Source organism: Marmota monax, unplaced genomic scaffold, assembly GCF_021218885.2.
Source record: "Marmota monax isolate L192 unplaced genomic scaffold, Marmota_monax_Labrador192_F-V1.1 WCK01_AAM20220418_F8-fsc00010, whole genome shotgun sequence".
Classification (NCBI taxonomy): domain Eukaryota; kingdom Metazoa; phylum Chordata; class Mammalia; order Rodentia; family Sciuridae; genus Marmota; species Marmota monax.
The window spans coordinates 13516606-13534503 of NW_026692321.1; the positions used below are offsets into that span (position 1 = coordinate 13516606).

A 17898-nucleotide genomic window follows, 5' to 3' on the forward strand; every position below is an offset into this window, starting at 1 on the left:
TCTTTACAACACTTTTAGATGAAGAGAAGAACCAGTAGCCACCAATAATTTAAAAATCTACCCCTCTGTGAATACTTTCTAGCCAGGAAATCTAGGGACATGGAAATTATGTCATCCTTATCTATTTTGGAAATTGCAAAAAGACTCTACTAGCACAATGGTGACTGGTAAAGTTACACCTCTGCCCAAATTGCTCAGTCATGGGAAATTGTTGTCAAAGATGTCTGAAACAAGCCCTCCCACATTTCTTTGCAATGAGTCTTTGCTTCTCCTTCCAACAAGAGAGGCATCCAATTATCTTCTCAAATATCAACTGGCTTTGTGACCTGCCTTGGCCAACAGATTCAGTGGAAGTGATGCTATTTGAGATCTGTGCCCAGCCCTGGGGAGTCCTTATGGCATCTCTTCCATTGTGGTGGAGTCCGGCCCTGGAGACCTCTGTGTGAGGAAGCTGGTTAGCCTGTTGGAGGGTGAAAAGCCACTCAAAGAGGGATCAAGGTGACTCAGCCAACAGCCTATACCAACTTCCAGATGTGGGGGTGAGACACTCCTGGGCCTTTCTGCCCAGTCAACCCAGCTGAAATTAATATACAACAGAGGCCAACAGAGAAGCTCACAGAACTGGAAAATTTCTGCTTCGTGGTTTGTAACCCAGAAAAGGCTGATGTAATATTAGTCCTGATTTCTAAATGATAAACCCATTTCCCCCGCTCTCTAAACAATGGTGCCCTCCCTCCTGATTCCTCACTGCTACACTCAGTGTGATTCATCAGAATCCTCCAAATTATCTGTTTCCAACTGTAGATACAAAGGAGAAGTCGGACAAGAATAATGATTCATAGCAAGGCCTCTATGTGTGACTCTGACCAGACCTGGATGAAAGGACATCAACAGGGTGCACTTTTTTTTTGGGGGGGGGGGTACTGGGGATTGTGTAACAGGGCTTCACTTGATGCTTTGACTATATCCCTTGTGGCTTCGAAACTTACATTTCTTTTTTCATTCCCCTAAACTTCTCCTACATGATCTTCTTTTTTCTGTTCTTCTCTTTCCTGATCTCTCCTCCTTAATCTCATTTTCTATGAATCACCTCTATAAAAGCCCCCTGCTCTTGCAGATAAGCAGAATCACAACCTTTGGGACAGGAGTTCCCTGTGTTTCTCCTTTGCTAGAAAAGCCAAAACCTTCTTTTTCCTTTTTCTCAAGATTGTCTTCGTTATTGGATTGGCATCAAGGATGAGGACGGAGCTTTAGGTTACATTTGAACCCAGGAGCATTTTAACACCGAGCCACATCTCCAGCCTTTTAAAATATTTTTAAATTTTTTTTAAATTTTGAGACAGGATCTCACTAAGTTGCTTAGGGACTCACTAAAGTACTGAGGCTGGCTTTGAATCCTCCCATCTCAGCCTCCCTAGCTGCTGGGATCAATTGCATGCACCACTGTGTGGAGCTTTCAGGGACATACACTTGCTGAAAGGTGTCCATACTTGCTCACCTAGGACACAGGCTCCCAATGTAGAAGCTGGAGGCAGTGTCACCACCTGTTTCACACCCCCCCACCCCCCACCGGCTAGCTGCAATTCTTAAACTTGAAGAGCAACTCTGGATTTTTGTCTCATAAAAAGCTTCTTTCTATGACACAGGTATATATTCCAGAATCTCCTTCACACGTATACGCGTTGGCCTATCCAACTGCAGCAATGGTCTCTGCAGCACAGTTTGTATCCAAAAAGAAAAGTATGGGGGAAGGGGGAGACAGAAAGAGAGAGAGCGAGAGAAAGTGCAAGAGCAAGAGCGAGATAGAGAGAGAAACAACTTGGAAAAATCCCAAATGCCCAACAGGAGAATGAATAAGTATTTACAAAATAGAATATAGTACAGGTAAAAATGGATGAACAAGAGCTACCTGTTAATACATAGCTAAATCTCAAAATAACATCATTGAGTAAAAACATGAAGTTGTAGTTATATAACATACATTACTATTCACGTAAAAGTTAAAAATATGCAAAACACCACCAGATAGTCTTTAGGATACAGTGACAGGTAGTAAATGTATAATATATGCAGAGAAATGTTAAATAACACAGTCAAAAGAGGAGGCTGGGGAACAGGATTGGAGAGGGTAAACAGGAATTTCATATGTACCTCAATGATTTGAAATTAGTACAAGAGCTGACCACAGTGGTGCACACCTGATTGCCAGTGTGAGCTCAATACATGATCCCTGAGGGAGTGCATGGGTTTGGCAGGACTTCTTGCACCAATTGTGCCCTTGTGCCCATTGGTCTTTCATCAGCCTTTGCTGCTGCTGTGTTTAAGTTCAAGGTGGAATCTCAGTGAAGAGCACGGGAACTGTCTGCTCATACAGGCAGGTTAGAAAAGCCCATTCAGAGACTGCTTCAAGAAGGGGATGGGTGGTTCATGGAGAAGGGAAAGGAGGACTAGGGGGAGATCTGGGAAGTATACTTCAAGGAGGCAGTAAACAAAATGATACTTGCAGCACAAGAGCTCTAGAACCATTTTTGTGTAAACAGGCAAGTATAAGCCCCTGAAATGGAGAAGTAGCAATGGGAATTGCACTAGCAAAAAACAGTTCTCTAACACTCATCGGAATCAACGCCGTGGTCCGCAGTGTCTGTCCACCAGCAGATTGCTCATGGAAGCTGGTTTCAATATTTACTGACTGTGTGACCTTCGGCAAGTTATTTAAACTCTCTAATCTCTGCTTCCTTATCTCTAAATTGTGGGGATAATAATAGTATAATACAAATACAGCTGGGTTGCCTTGATTGAAGTTCAGTTCAGGGTAGCTTCCACACAGATATGCAGTTCAAAAAAAAAAAAAAAAATCTTGATGCTAGGCATAGTAGTGCATGCCTGTAATCCCAGCAACCAGGGTCACTGGGGCAAATGATTGCAAGTTCGAGGCCAGCCTCAGCTACTTAGCAAGGCCCTGAGCAATTTAGCAAGACCCTGTCTCAAAATGAAAAATGGAAGGACTGGGGATGTGGCTCAGAGGTTAAGCACCCCTGGGTTAAATCCCCAGAACCAAAAAACAAAAACAAATGAACAAAAATCTTGAAAAGAAATGTAAATGTATATAGATCTTTACCAAAGAGGTAGCAGAGGGGGCTATTGAGTCAAACAGTCAAAATCCCCTAAATCTCCTCTTTACCCTAGATCCCTGTCCTCAGAGCTGTTCCTCTCCCAAATCTCTCCTCTCTCTTTTCCACATCTCTGTCCTGGGCTGGCTCCTCCTCTCTCACTTCCACTTCCCTTTGGATCCCTTTTCTGCCCTCTGGATCAGTTGCCTTCTTCTGGGAGAAGTTCCATGGCTCTTTGAGACATATATCAGGCTGCACATAGTGGCACATGCCTGTAATCACAGTGACCCAAGATGCTGAGGCAGAAGGACTACAAGTTCAAGGCCAGTCTCAGAAACTTAGTGAGGCCCTAAGCAACTCAGTGAAACCCTGTCAAATAATAAACAAATGGACTGGGGATGCAGCTCAGTGGTAAAATGTCCCTGGGTTCAATCCCCAGTACCAAAATAAAATAAATAAAACGTGTACCAATTTAGCCTTTAGGCCCCTTTCATTCCTCAACTTCACTAATGATCACAGAAAAGGGCCTGCAGTCCAGCAGGCACACCTAAAATCCACTTTGGAAATTGGGTAAGGAAATTTGGAAATTGGCTACTGAAGCAAGGTGACTCTCCATGCCAATAACCCTTGTCCCTGTCACAATTATTGTGAGGTTAGATGACCTAGTGCATGAACACATAATTAATCCCCAACTGTTAGTGATTATTCTTTTTTCTTTTGTGTAGGAGGGTGAGGGTTAAGGTTAGTGTGCTGGGTATTGAACCCAGGGGAATTTTATCATTGAGCCACATCCCTAGCCCTTATTTTTTTTTAATGTTTTACTTTGAGTCATAAATAAGTTGCTTAGGGTCTTGTTAAATTGAAAGTTTGAGGCTGGCCTCAAATTTTCAATCCTTTTATCTCAGCTTCCCAAACTGCTGAGATTGTAGGCGTGTGCCACTGTACCTGGCATGCTAGTGATTATTATTATTAGAATCATCCATCAACCTTAGTAGCTATAGTATTCCGGTATTATTTATTTATTTGTTAGTATTATGTATTAGTAGTATAATACTAATGATAGTCTTTAGGATACAGTCACAGGTAACAAGAGAGCGAGAGAAAGAGCAAGAGCACTTTATTATCCCTTGGGATTTGATTTACTTTATTTGCATTCCAGAAACATTGACCAAAAGTTTAACAGGAAATTCTAAGTCCTACTATGGTCCAAAGGTTGTGGAGCATTGCCCATTTGGGATGAGCCACCATCTGCCCTCTCCCATCTATGACAAGGCACATTGCTATAGTCAGCTCATGAAGATGTGAGGGAACTGCTGGGCTTACCTTTACTCAGATTTGCCCTTGTGTGCTCACCAGAACTCCAGGGGGTTCCATTTTTTTGCGGCTCCATATGGACCTTCTTGGGGAGCTCAGCATCTATTCTATCTGGGTTACCCTGGAGGTAGCCCTTGGGAGAGAAACCTTGTCCTATGGCCACCTGACTGGCCTGTCCTCAAAACTCAGCAGATATGAAGGGACAATCATGAGACATCCCTAAATGACTGTGCCCTGATCTCAGCTATGTACTTTAAGGACATAGACAAATGGCCATGTGCTCCCAGGATGGCTAAGGGGTCAGTAGCCAGGGCCTGCAGAGATCAGCTCTGAGGACCACAAATGATTAACCTGGATAAAAGAGGTCTTGGAAGGAGAGGGACTTCCCAGAATGGAAGGGCTGTCCTGTAACAAGATAACCCACTCTATGGCACCTCAGGAGACCTGGAGACTAAGGGCAGAGCCACAAGGGGGGCACTCTAACATCAGAGCAGTATGTTGGGGGACACTCTTTTGCCAGGTCAGTAGGGGAAGATGTGTACACATTAATGGGTGGGGCCAGCACCGCCAGGGCCACTGACACATATTTAGCAACAAATCTAACAGTTACTGGTATTTGCAATGTATCAGGCCCTGTTCCAAGCCCTTTACATGCAATGACTCATTTAAGTCACAGTGACCCATTGGAGGAGGCACTATTTCCAGTTCACAGAATAGAGACTGACGCACAGGAAGATGATGCCAAGACTCTACAGCTAGTACCAGCAGGACCCAGGCAGAGCTGCGTGTGGCTTCGCAGATGCCACTCTCAATTTAACCACCACAGCCACTCTCCTGCAGGCAGAGTACAGGAAGGCCCGAACAGGGCAGGGCTTCTCAAACCTTAATGTTCAGATGAATCTCTTGGAGATCTTGTTACAATCCAGGTTCTGACTCCATGGGTCCTGGGCTGGTCTGGGTTGGGGCCTGAGATTTTGCATTTCTGCCAGTGTTGCTGGTCCATGGACCATACTTAGAGAAGCAGAACTCTAGAGGCCCACAGAATCCTTTTACCTAGGTATGTCCTTGAGTCCCAGTGGTATCCAGGAGAGTGTCAGGAGGAAAGAGATGGCAGGAGGATGGCAGGAGGAAAGAGAGCAGGAGAAGAGCCTGGCCCTGCAGGGCCTTCAGGTCCCCAATAGTTGACTGGACCTCCAGATCCAGCCTGCCAACTTCCTCTCTCATAGCCTGGACAGGTACCCTCCTCATCTCTTACTCAATAACCTAGGAGGAGAGGTGTGACACGTGTGATGGCCCCCAAACACACACACACACACACACACACACACATCACACGCACACGCACACACGCACACATACACACACACACACACCTCGATGAGCCTGGCAGATGAGATCTTTCCAGGGGCTGGGCACAGTACAGCTGGTGACCTTGGCTACACAAGGCCTTTCTCTGAGTGGGAGAGAAGGTGGCATCCTAGGAAGTGGGAACATATTTACCATGGGTCCTGCTGTGGTTGCAAATCCATTCCCTACTCTCCATCCTTGCTCTGCATGGATGACTAGAGGGTCTCTGGATCTGAAGCCTGCTTCGATCCTTGGAGGACTCCCACACGGCTACCCCAGATCCTTATGAAACAAAACATCATTATCACCCTCTCCTTAAACTCTCAGTACAATAACATATTTCCATTTTTAAAAAATCCATCAACTCCCTGTTACCTCAATTTAAACTACTCACCTTCCCTACAAAAAGAGTTATCAGAGTAGGCCCCACTGCTTGTTCACATAAAGGTCTGTTTACAAGCTTGGCCTTTGCTGGTATCTGGGAACTTGGATTTCAGGAGAGTTCTCACCATTCACTGTTAAGAGTGACTCGCTGTGCCTCAAGTGTTTGTACAAATATTATGGTTGATGCTTAACACCTGCTTTCCTTCAGGAAGACTGGAATTTAGGCATATGCCAGACAAAGGGACCTATCTGAGCATTCCTGAATTAGTCATTGTTCTTCAGAGAAACAGAACCAACCAGAGATATATATGAAGAGAGAGGAAAAGAAAGAGAGAGAGAGGTAGAGAGATAGACAAAGAGACACAGAGGTGGCTAGCAAGGTCAAAATCAGTAGGGCAGATTGGCAGGCTGCAAATTCAGAGTTGCAGTTTTGAGCCCAACTTCTGCAGGACAGCAGGTTGGAAACTCCAGCAGGGGTTCCCCTCTCATTCATACAGAAACCTCAGACTTTGTTCAGTTGATTGGATGAGACCCATGTACATTATGGAGAGTCATCTGCTTTACTAGAAGCCTATTGATTTAAATGTTTGTCTCATCTAAAAACAAAAAGGAAAACTTTACAGCAACATCTAGGCTGGTATTTGACCAAACATCCAGGCACCATGGCTTAGCCAAGTGGACATATAAAATAAATCACCACAGTCCCTCATTAGGGTCCTGGGCACCTCGTCTTCAGTGAGCCTCCTTGGTTGGCAGCAGTTCTCATGCGTTGCTGCATCTCATGGCTGGGGAAATTGGTCCCTGCTCCTCTGGGAGAGAACACTGAGGATTATCAAAAGGAACAATGGCCTTGCACCTGCTCCCCCAGATTTCACCCCATGTATCTTTTTCCCTTTGTTGATTCTGCTTTGCGTCTTTCTGCTGTAATAAATCATAGCTGTTAAGTCCTATCAGTCCTCTTAGTGGATCATCAAAACTAGAGGTGTTCTTGGGGACTCCTGACTCACCTTTGGATGCCCTGATCTGGACCTGGCCAGCCTCTCCAACCCCAGAATTTGTCACCTACCCCTCATACCCCAAACCCAGCCACCTACCCAGTACCTGAATACACTGCACCATCTCAGGCTTCCATATGGGGAATGCCTTTCTTCTCTTGGCCTGGCAAGTTCCATGCAAACATCAACACAGCCTGTTGTGGTCACCCAGTGCCATGGAACAATTCATCCCCAAACTAAGTAGCTTAAGACATCAACAATTCATTATTGAATGGACCTGTGGATTGTTGAGTCAGGGAGTTCCTCTTCCCATGGGGTTGGCTAGGGCTTTAGGGTAGAAGGTTCTAATGATCCCACCCCACAGAGGGAGCAGTTGGTGCTGGCCACCAGCTCTTAGGTTAACTGAAGCTAATGGCCAAGGGCAATTTTTTTCCATATGGGCTTTTCCACATGGCTGACTGATTTCCTCAGGGCACCATAGGAAGGTTCTGAGAAAAACTATTCTGAAAGGGCGAGCCTGGGTGTGTAACCTTGCGTCATTCTCACTGATGTCTCATTGGTGCAAGCTGGAGTGTAGCCAGGCACAGAGCCATCAGGGGAGGAGACGGCTGGAGATGAATACTGGAGGGTGTAGCTCACTGGAGGCACCAAAGCACAACCATCTCCTCAGCCCCTCCCATCAGGGTGCTTACCACACTAGGCTGAAGTAGACTGGTTAATTGCTATTAGTACTGTGTTGTATTGTCACTTCTATTTATGGGCCAGGGCTCTCAGGGGTTGACTCTACATACCTCATTACTCCCTGTGTCCCATTCCTGGCCGAGTCTGTTGGAGGGATGAATGATGGAATGAAAGCCACAACAGTCACCACCTCCTTCATATCCACCCCATCCCTACGTCCTGTGGAGTTAGGAAGTTCAATTGCTGTGAGATGCCAAGTACACTAAGTACCCTAAAGCATGTGAGGTCCTATGCATAGTCCCTGGCAGACAGGAAGCACCTAGCAAACATTAGTGGAATGAATAGATGAGTGAACTTTCTAGGTGATCACTGAAATTTCCAAGTTATAAATGCTTCAGTTTCTTTCTTACACATTGTGATCAAGGTGAGCAGAGATCACACAACCCTACAGACCCCAGAGAGAGCAGTTTTATCAAGGTTGTCAACCGGAGAGATTTTCAGTGTTCTCCTCTCTGACTGTGGTCCCCAGGAAGGACAGCTTCCCATGCTGAGCTGTGCTTATGTGGCTGGAGGCTCCCCACGAATCCATCCTCTGCTCCTCTGTTGCCCTGGTTCTGAGCAGTGGCTCCTAATGTAGGCTCTGTCTCATTCTATAAATAGCCACAGACACATCTTCAGTGGTAACACTTGGGAGTGGGGAAATCCATTGTCAATTTAGCTTCGCCCTATTGCAAAATTTTGACATCACAAGAGAACACAGAAGTGAATCATCCCTGTATAAATACTTTGATTAGATCATTTGCTTTCAAGACTTAAAAAAAAAAAAAAAAGCAGAGAAAAAAACGTGGTGTTCTGTTCCACTGTAGACAGGCACAGTAAGGTTGATTACCCACCCTTCCATATGTGAGCCCCTTCTCAGCTGTGAGAATAACTTACTCATTTTTTTTTTTTGATACGAAGATTGAACCCAAGGGAGTTTAACCACTAAGCCACATCCCCAACCCTTTTTATTTTTTTATTTTGAGACAGGGTCTCACTAAGTTGCTTAGAGCCTTGCTAAGTTGTTGAGGCTGGCCTCAAACTTGTGATCCTTCTGCCTCAGCCTCTTTAGTCACTGGGATTACAGATGTGTACCACTGTGATGGGTGAGAATAATTTATTCTTAAAACCACATTCCTCTAGGTTCCATCCTTTGTAATGTTTTACCCTTTGGATCTTAGTTAAAAACAATACAAATAAAAGAAGGTCTTGAGTAATAAAATAAATAAAGGATTTTTGTTTTTGTTTTTTTTTTTGAAAGGTTTTGCTCTGTTTCATTTGATGGAAGGATTGACAGTATAACTTTTGACAGGTAAGCTCCCTAGATACATTTAATACTCCCTGGGTACATTTAAATTAAATCCATCCTGCTCACAAACTGGTTCCATTAGCTAAAGCTAGCCTTCCCTGCCTGTGCAGGGGACAACACAATGTGAACAATACAATGGTTTCAATTTAAATTCTGAGCTTCTATAGCTTAGTTACGGCTTGTTCTCTAGTTCCCCACAGTTGCTACCACAGCCTAATGTCTTACACACAGTTATGTACCTGCGGGACCCCTGTGGTCATCTGAGTTTCCAACCTCTAAGTTCTACTTATTTTACAAACAGGGGAACTGAGAAAATATGCTCAAGGATGTAGATCCTGGAGGTTGAAGGGCTCAGAAGCAGCTCCTTCAGCCTTCTGGCACCTGGATCCTTCCTCTCTGCTCACTGAATCTACACGCCACTTTCCCAGGCTTTGGCTACAATGATAAATGTGTGTGTAATTTCAGCAGACACCATAGAGCAGGCCGGAGTTTGCCTGGGTGGATTTTGTAATGACAGCACTTACGTAATGGCAAGTTCTGTGACCTTCCTCTTTCTTTTCTGCCCTCCCATTCCTCAGGGCTCCACAAACCTCACACTCCTCTGTCATCAGGCAAACCTCAGCAGGGAAGGAGGGACATTTTCATTCTTCTGCCTATTGCTGCTTCTCCCTTCCTATCAAATGGCTCTGTGTGGAACCTTTTCCATTCAAAATCCACACAGGAAATGTTTCAGATGGTGCAAAGGGGTTTCTTTTTTCTTTTTTTCCTGAAAAAAATCCTACTTGTTATTCAGGATCTCTGAGTGTTACCTCCAGCATGAAGCTGTATCTGTCCCTTATTTTGATATTTGTAATATGTACCCCAGCATGTGTTCGTCTTTGCCCTATGCCTTATTGTCCATGTCTTTATCTCCCCTTCTTGACTCTCTCCTCTAGATCTGTGTTTAGTGAATTGAATCTAGAGGACTGAAGTTCATCCAAACTTCCTGAGAATGGCTACATCCACAACTTTCTACAAAATTGCAATATGTATAGATTTGGATTCTCTCTTAAGGAAAACAGATCAGCGTGTATAGAGGCAAAGGAAAAGCTTCCTCTTCGTCCTCTGAAGGTTTGCTGAAATGAATGGGTAACAGATTGGTAGGAGAAAAAGGCATATTTCTTTCCTGAACGTGCTTGGAGAGCATGGGGAGTACAGTTACTTAACAGCCCAGCCAGGTTTAGATGCTTCAAAGCCTTTATAGGGCAGAAGGAGATGGGGGAATATAGGGTAATTGGGGGCAGATGACAAGGACACGATTTTGATCTCTTCTTTTGGAAAGGAAAAGGGATCAGGATGCAAAAAGATCCAAATGGTCTCTACTGTCCAGGACAACACTGCCTAGTTTGGCGAGGGTCCAGTTCAGGGGCAGTGATGCAGAGGAGGGGGAGGCTGGGGTCTGGAGAGTAGTGACTCACATGGGAAGCAGGGCCTGGGTTGCCCCAGAACTCAGTGATCCTCTTGGTATCGGAGTCCAGCAGTGCATTTAGGACAAATACAAGGAAACCTGGGGGCACAGGCAAGAAGATTCCACAGGGCTCACACAAGCAGCAACTCTCCCCAGGAAGAGAGTGTTACAGGAAGAGCTGGGAGCATCTGAGCTTCCAGGCATTGGACATTGTACCTGCGGGACCCCTGTGGTCATCTGAGTTTCTAACCTCTAAGTGTGAGCCACATTTACAATGTGAGCCACACGTCCACTTTTATATTTGTGTGAATCACACTTACAATGTGAGCCACACACATACTTTTACTGGGAACCAGCACTGCATTAGATATTTCTAATGCTTGTTGAATTTAAATTTTTTTTTCTAGCCTAAGTAGTAACTAAAGTCTTTGAGAAAAATTTCAACTTCCCAGTATGTAAGTGTGAGCCACACGCACACTTTTATATTTTCTAATTGTCACATTAAAAATGTACAAAGGTGAAAATAAATTACATAATATGTCCAAATACTTCTAACATTAGATGTCATGTATTTAGGAATATACCCTTTATTTCCAAAGTATTACCATCTTGCTATGTAATTTATGTCAAAATTGTTAATGAACTATTTCACATGTTTTTCCATCTAAGTCTTCCAGTCTAATGTTTATTTTATAATTACACCACATTTCCATTTGGTTGCTAAATTTTCACTGAAAATAATCTGTTTCGATTTCATAAAATTTTCCAGTTGAAAAGGTAGATTCACCTGCCCAAATTGTTTCGTATGTACCTAGGTTTCCCAATAACTGAACTGAATATCAGTTTTTAAAATTTAATTAGAATGAAATAATGTTAGGAAGTCAGTTCCTCAGTGGCCCTAGTGACATTCCAAATACACCAAACTCACCTTTGTTAGTGGCTACTGTAATAACAGTGTAATTTTAGAGAGAGCAGGAGCTGATGCTTTGCCCATTGTCTATTCTCCTTGGCCTGGACCTGCACTGGACAGAGAGGTCAGGTCAGTGTTCAGTGTCCACATTTCTAAGTTTAACAGTCTAATTATAGTGGTGCTCTTGTGAGCCCAATCTTCTCCTCACCCCAGGGTTCATATTAGATGTCAATCTCCTGGCCAAAAAAGGACATTTTATCTGCCATTGCTAATAGATGGAGAACCCAGAAAGCCCATGGGCTCCAAGTGGACCAGCCAGGACTGTCTCATTTCTTCTACAAGAAACAGTGTAGATAGTTCTAGAAGAATCTTTCCAATTTTAAAGTTCATTGCAGAGAGATGTGAAGTTGAAATTTTTCTCAAAGACTTTAGTTACAACTTAAGTTAGAAAAAATTAAAATCCAACAAGCATTAGAAATATCTAATGCAGTTCTGGTTCCCAGTAAGTGCTTAGGGGTAAATGAATTAGTGTCATTTCTAAGTATATCAGAGAATCCAACAATGGCTTTCTTAACTGGGGGAAAAAATCCTATGATTTTTTTGGGGGGAGGGGGGTTAAAGTTGCTTTACATTTCTTTAATCATAATTAGGGGGAAATGAAACCCATTGGTTTGTAAATTAGTGAAGTTGTTGTCTGTGTAAATACACACAGTTAATTTATATCCTGTGAAATATTTTAAAATAAAAATATTCACAAAATATTTTTAAAATCTTTTACAGATTTTAAAAATTGTTTTCTAAAAAGAAAAAAAAAAACTCATGATTGCCACAAGGTGGCACTAAAATCTAGTGAAAATTCCAAACTCTGGTCTGGTCTGAAGGGCAGGGAGTGATTTACAGGAGACACTGGGCAAAAAATAAACAAAGACCAAACATATTAGGTTGAAGATTGGGAATACATTAATATCTTTCTTTTCCCTGAAATGGAATTCACCTGTCTCACTGGTGGGGGTATGTCATACAATGAACATACACGTTAATAAAATAAATCACTAAAATAACTTGTCCCACAGAATTAAAGTTTATTCCTACCTTTCATCAGGAGGGCATGGTGAAGGGGGAGGGGGAGGGAAGAGACTGTGGGGCATAAGGCTAGTTTGGAAAAGTTCATCCACTAAATGGTTCAGTCTGAGGCAGGGTTGGTCAAAGTATCCTGGGCAAAAAAAAAAAAAAAAAAAAAGGAACAGCAGGAAAAGAAGTTGCTGTAGAACATAGATATTTCTATTTGTTTACTTTGACATCGATACTGCATATTTTGAGAAGTTATTTTGATACTGAGCTTTGAGCTCAGAACAACTCAGATAGTGTCTGAAAATCAGGAAACAAATGAACTTAATCCCTCTTCCTGATCCTTTGTATTTAAGGTTTGTTTTTTTTTTTTTAAAAAAACACATGGTACAAAGCTTTAATTGTTTTATATTTTGGTAATATTTGAAACTTAAGGACATAGCCAAGATTCTCAAGCTATATTAAGACCAAGGAAAGCAGTGCGAACAATACAGCCATAAAAAGTTTTGACTAAAAGAAGAAAAACATGTGTAGATAAGATTTTTCTAATAGGCTAGCTTAAAAAAAAAAGTCCAGAATAAAGCCCTAAATTACCAACAACCAACAAAACTATTTAGTTACTGACAAATTAGTTCCGTACATCTAAAAACAAAACAACAACAACAAAAAATGGGGCCTTGTAGTGGAGCTAATCCAGAGCCAAGGAAGCACAGCATTCCTGGTCTTTGAATAAGATATCACTTCAGGTGGGCCAAGGTTACCTGCACTAATGTCTTAGTTGACTTGATTATATCTGTAGAGTCACATAAAGATCTAGTTCTTAACATATGAATTATAAGTGAAAATGCTGGGACATAGCTGGCTGCAAGGATTTAGTCAGATAATTGTTAAAGCAGAATCTGGAGTTGAGATAAATCCTAGGACATGTCAGAGGAGTTCTGGAACCTAACCTTCCACCATCATTTACTGTTTTTTTTTTTTTTTTTTTTTTAATTTGAGATGGGGTCTCACTATGTTGCCCAGTGTGGCTCCAGCTCCTGAGCCTCAGTCTCCTGAGTGCTTGGAGCTAAAGGTGTGTGCCACTGTAACCATATCTATTGATTTTTGCATAAGGCCAGGCATTGTGTTGGGTCTTCAAGATGCTGAGATGAGATAAAATCCTGTCCCCTGCCCCAATAATTTGAGAGAGGGAGATGAAACTATGAGACAATAACCTCACCATGATGTGGAGGGTCTCTCTGCAGAAAAAGAGAAGCATCCCAGTTCATCCAGCCTGGATGCAACTCCCTGCTTAGTTGGTACTTTAGCCTCCATGATGGACTCTGATCTGAGATTCAACTGTTTCTCCTTCAAATGCAGTCACACAAAGCCACTACCTGTTCCTACAGTGTGTCCTACAATTTCCCACCTTTCCACTTGGTTCAAGCTATTCCTTCGTCTTGGGAGGCCCTCCCTGACTCCCCCTGCCTGCTTCCTTCCTCTTGGGTCCCTGTCAGTGGGTTGACTTAGGTATTTCTAGCCCAGAGGTTGGTGTCATCTCTTCTAGGGATGGATGAATGAAGTCTTGGTGCATATTAGGAGACTAGAGGTCCAGTATCCACCAGACACTAACTTGCTGTGTCCCCACCTGCAATCCTCCTCCACCTCACTCTACTTTTTTTTTGGGGGGGGGGGGTTCAAGCCATTTCATCTCATCAATGGGTTTGGGGGTGGTTGAATTCTCTTTAACTCTTTACCTCTGACAGTTCACTGGAATGGAATTAGTTATGCAGAGCTGGGTGGAAGCTGCCCTTCCCTGGGGACTGTAAAATCCTAAAATGGGCTGGCATCAATCTTCCCTTTTCATTGTGCTAAGGGTTAGGCCTTAGGACAGTGCTCCTTCCCCTCATCTTCATCTAGAGACCCAAGTGGGGGCCATGAAAGGGGTGGGCAGTAAGGCTTGGAGGAAGAGGCTGAGCCAGATCCACTATATAGTCAACTTGTATGGCTGCCCTAAGGCGAGTACGGGGGGAGCCGGTGAGCCGGCCCACACCACAGGAGGGGCCGCCTCCAAAGAAAGGAAAAATAACTTTTGCTTGAATGCAAAAGTTTACACGTGTGGCTGTTTACTTAAAAACAAAACCACTTTAAAAATCCTCCCCTCCCCCACAAGTTCGACCCCCGCCCTCTTCTTACCCTCCCGCCGGGAGTTTTCAAGGAAGCGGGGCAGGGAGTCGCCAACGCCCCACAAAGTGCACCGAGTCTCGGACCCGCTCTCCCAGACCCTGTGGGCTCCAGCCTGCCAGTGGGGCCTTGCGCACTTAAGCTGGGGCGAAGGCAACTACCGGGGTGGCGACACAGGCCCTCAGGGCTAGCCGCCGCGCAGACTCCCCAGTCGCCGCCTCTCCCAGCCCGGCAGCCTGGGCCGTCAATCAAGCTTGTCCGGCCCCGCCTTTGGGCTGCAGCAGGCGACCAATCAGAGTCAAGATCCGCAGCGATGAGCTCAGCCGGCTCGTTTCCCATTGGGCGGCTATATTAAGAAAGTGGCCGGACTCTTTAAATAGCGGGCGCTAGGGCCGCAGCCCGCATCTGCCACCGCAGTCAGGCTTTAGTCATCGGTACCCGAGTACGCGAGGCCTAGACAGATCCGGGAGGGAGCTAGGCCGAGTTCGCGGCTCCAGCCACTTTTGCGCACAAAGCCGCCCACCCTAGGGCTGGGACGAGAAGAGCGGCCACAGCCCCGGAGCAGCGCTTCGAGACGCACGGTGCACCCTATGCCCCGGCGCCCCCACCGCCCCCGCCGCGGCAGCCCGAGCGCACCGAGAGAACGCGCCACCGCGGGGCCTGGGTGCAGCTAGCGACCCTTGCCCCCAGCGCGCAGCCCGAGGTGAGCGGTGAGCGGCGAGCGGGACGGCAGCGAGGCGTTCGCGGGCCCCCTCCTGCTGCCCGGGCCCGGCCCGCTCATGGCGGCCATCCGCAAGAAGCTGGTGGTGGTGGGCGACGGCGCGTGTGGCAAAACGTGCCTGCTGATCGTGTTCAGTAAGGACGAGTTCCCTGAGGTGTACGTGCCCACCGTCTTCGAGAACTATGTGGCGGACATCGAGGTGGACGGCAAGCAGGTGGAGCTGGCGCTGTGGGATACGGCGGGTCAGGAGGACTATGACCGTCTGCGGCCGCTCTCCTACCCGGACACCGACGTCATCCTCATGTGCTTTTCGGTGGACAGCCCGGACTCGCTGGAGAACATCCCCGAGAAGTGGGTGCCCGAGGTGAAGCACTTCTGTCCCAACGTGCCCATCATTCTGGTGGCCAACAAGAAAGACCTGCGCAGCGACGAGCACGTCCGCACAGAGCTGGCCCGCATGAAGCAGGAACCAGTGCGCACGGATGACGGCCGCGCCATGGCGGTGCGCATCCAAGCCTACGACTACCTCGAGTGCTCCGCCAAGACCAAGGAGGGCGTGCGCGAGGTCTTCGAGACCGCCACGCGCGCCGCGCTGCAGAAGCGCTACGGCTCCCAGAACGGCTGCATCAACTGCTGCAAGGTGCTATGAGGACCGCGCCCGCCCCGCCTTCCCCTGCCAGCTTGGCTCCCCCTCCCTGGCCCGTCCCCCACGAGCTGGGAGAAGGGGAGACCCACGTCCCCCAAGGACCCCGCCGGACCACCTGGCTTCTCCTGGCTGCTCTGGTTGTCGCGCCGAGAGTTGGCGTGGGCATCGGGTGCCCCCTTCCCAGTGTCTGTGTGCGTCCAGCAGTGTTGCACAGGTCCGGACGCCCTGCCGAGTGCCAAGGGGTTCCTGAGCATCCTTTCCTGAAGAGCCAGGCCTCAGAGTGTGTGGTTGTGTGTCTGTTCAACCCCCCGCCCCGTTTTCACCCCGCCCCCGTCTCTGGTCCCCAGGGACACGCAGGGCGCAGGAGTGTGGCCGCGCCCCGTCAGTTGTTCACCCACAACCAGCGAGCGCGTGCGGTCTCTTGTCTGTAACATAGACCCCGGGAACTGCGGGAGGGGAGGGCTGGGGAGGTTGGGTGGGGTGTTATATAAATATAGATATAATTTTATTTTCGGAGGCGAGATGGTGTTATTTAATGGTGGAGGCGAGTGAAATGACCAGGGCCCCAAAACAGTTCCAGCCCAGGCTGGATCCGGCGCCCATCCAAGCATGAACTGGATTTGGCCATCTTTCCGACCCCTGAAGAAAACATTTGCAATTGACTTGGGGCTGAGAAGAACGCAGCTTCCAGACACAGTGTCTCCTGCGGATCAGCCCCCAGCAAACCCCTCACCAACCACCAGTGTCAGGAGGGGGTTGCGCTGCAGGGCTGTTTTTGCCATAAGCGAACTTTGTGCCTGTCCTACAAGTGAAAATTGTTCAGCCCAAGAAACTGTTGTTTTATTTAAAGGCTAAAAACTTTTTGTTGAAAGAATTCTTTGCACAATTGTTTCATTGTTTGACACTTAATGCACTTGTCATTTGCATAAGACAGTAGCATTCTGACCATACTTGTATGCTGTAACCTCATCTACTTCTGATGTTTTTTAAAAGATGATGATGACTTTTAAACTAGGAGAGGGAAAAAACCCCACTAATTTTTGCTTTGTTTTCTTGAAAAAGTGGCAACACTGTTTGTGATTTTATTTGTGCAGGTTATGCACACTATTTTGATAAAGGAAGGTAAAAAGTATTGGGGTCTATTTAAAACTTTCATTTTTCACAAGGCAGTCTCTATAGCTATGTGAAATTTTCTCTGCATCTCTGTACAGAGAATAAACCTGCCCCCATTTCCTTTTTTCGCCTCTCCTCCCAGCCCAGTGGTACTTCTACTAAATTGTTGTCTTGTTTTTATTTTTTAAATAAACTGACAAATGACAAAGTGGTGAGCTTATGATGTTTACATAAAAGTTCTATAAGCTGTGTATACAGTTTTTTATGTAAAATATTAAAAGACTATGATGATGACATTTATAAATGGCTCCTGTGGTTTAATAGTGTATAAAAATATCTATGAATTTGGGACAAGGGAAGAACTCTTTGGTAAGACCCTTTCTTGATAACAACACCATTTCTCCTATAATAAATGATGATGAGATCCCTTTGGGGGATGTGGGGTTGGGTGATTGAGGGAGACCAGGTTGTTCCTATCACATTCCTAGAGGAAGATGAGAGGGTTACTTGGACTCCAAAGTAAAGATCTTGGACCTAATGTGTATTGAGTCCAATTAGGTGAGTCCATCAGCATGTCTTAAAGATAGTCTGAAGTCTCTCTGGGGGCTTAGCTTCTTTGAAAAGTTGTTATGTGTGCATCTTAAGCTTAGA

General features: G+C 45.5%; 1 protein-coding gene and 1 long non-coding RNA gene across 2 annotated transcripts; one reads left to right on the plus strand and one right to left on the minus strand.

Annotated features, from left to right (window-relative positions):
* Positions 1 to 4128: 4128 nt before the first annotated feature.
* Positions 4129 to 12348, minus strand: LOC131424074 (uncharacterized). The gene is made up of 3 exons (XR_009226552.1): positions 11555 to 12348; positions 5925 to 6053; positions 4129 to 5687 (listed from the first exon to the last, which is right to left on the minus strand). It is a non-coding gene; the product is annotated as an uncharacterized LOC131424074 (long non-coding RNA).
* A 2803-nt stretch (positions 12349 to 15151) lies between these two features.
* Positions 15152 to 17551, plus strand: Rhob (ras homolog family member B). The gene has a single exon (XM_046441328.2). The coding sequence runs from the start codon at positions 15547 to 15549 to the stop codon at positions 16135 to 16137; it is 591 nt and encodes a 196-aa protein (XP_046297284.1). The 5' UTR covers positions 15152 to 15546; the 3' UTR covers positions 16138 to 17551.
* The last annotated feature ends 347 nt before the right edge of the window (positions 17552 to 17898 follow it).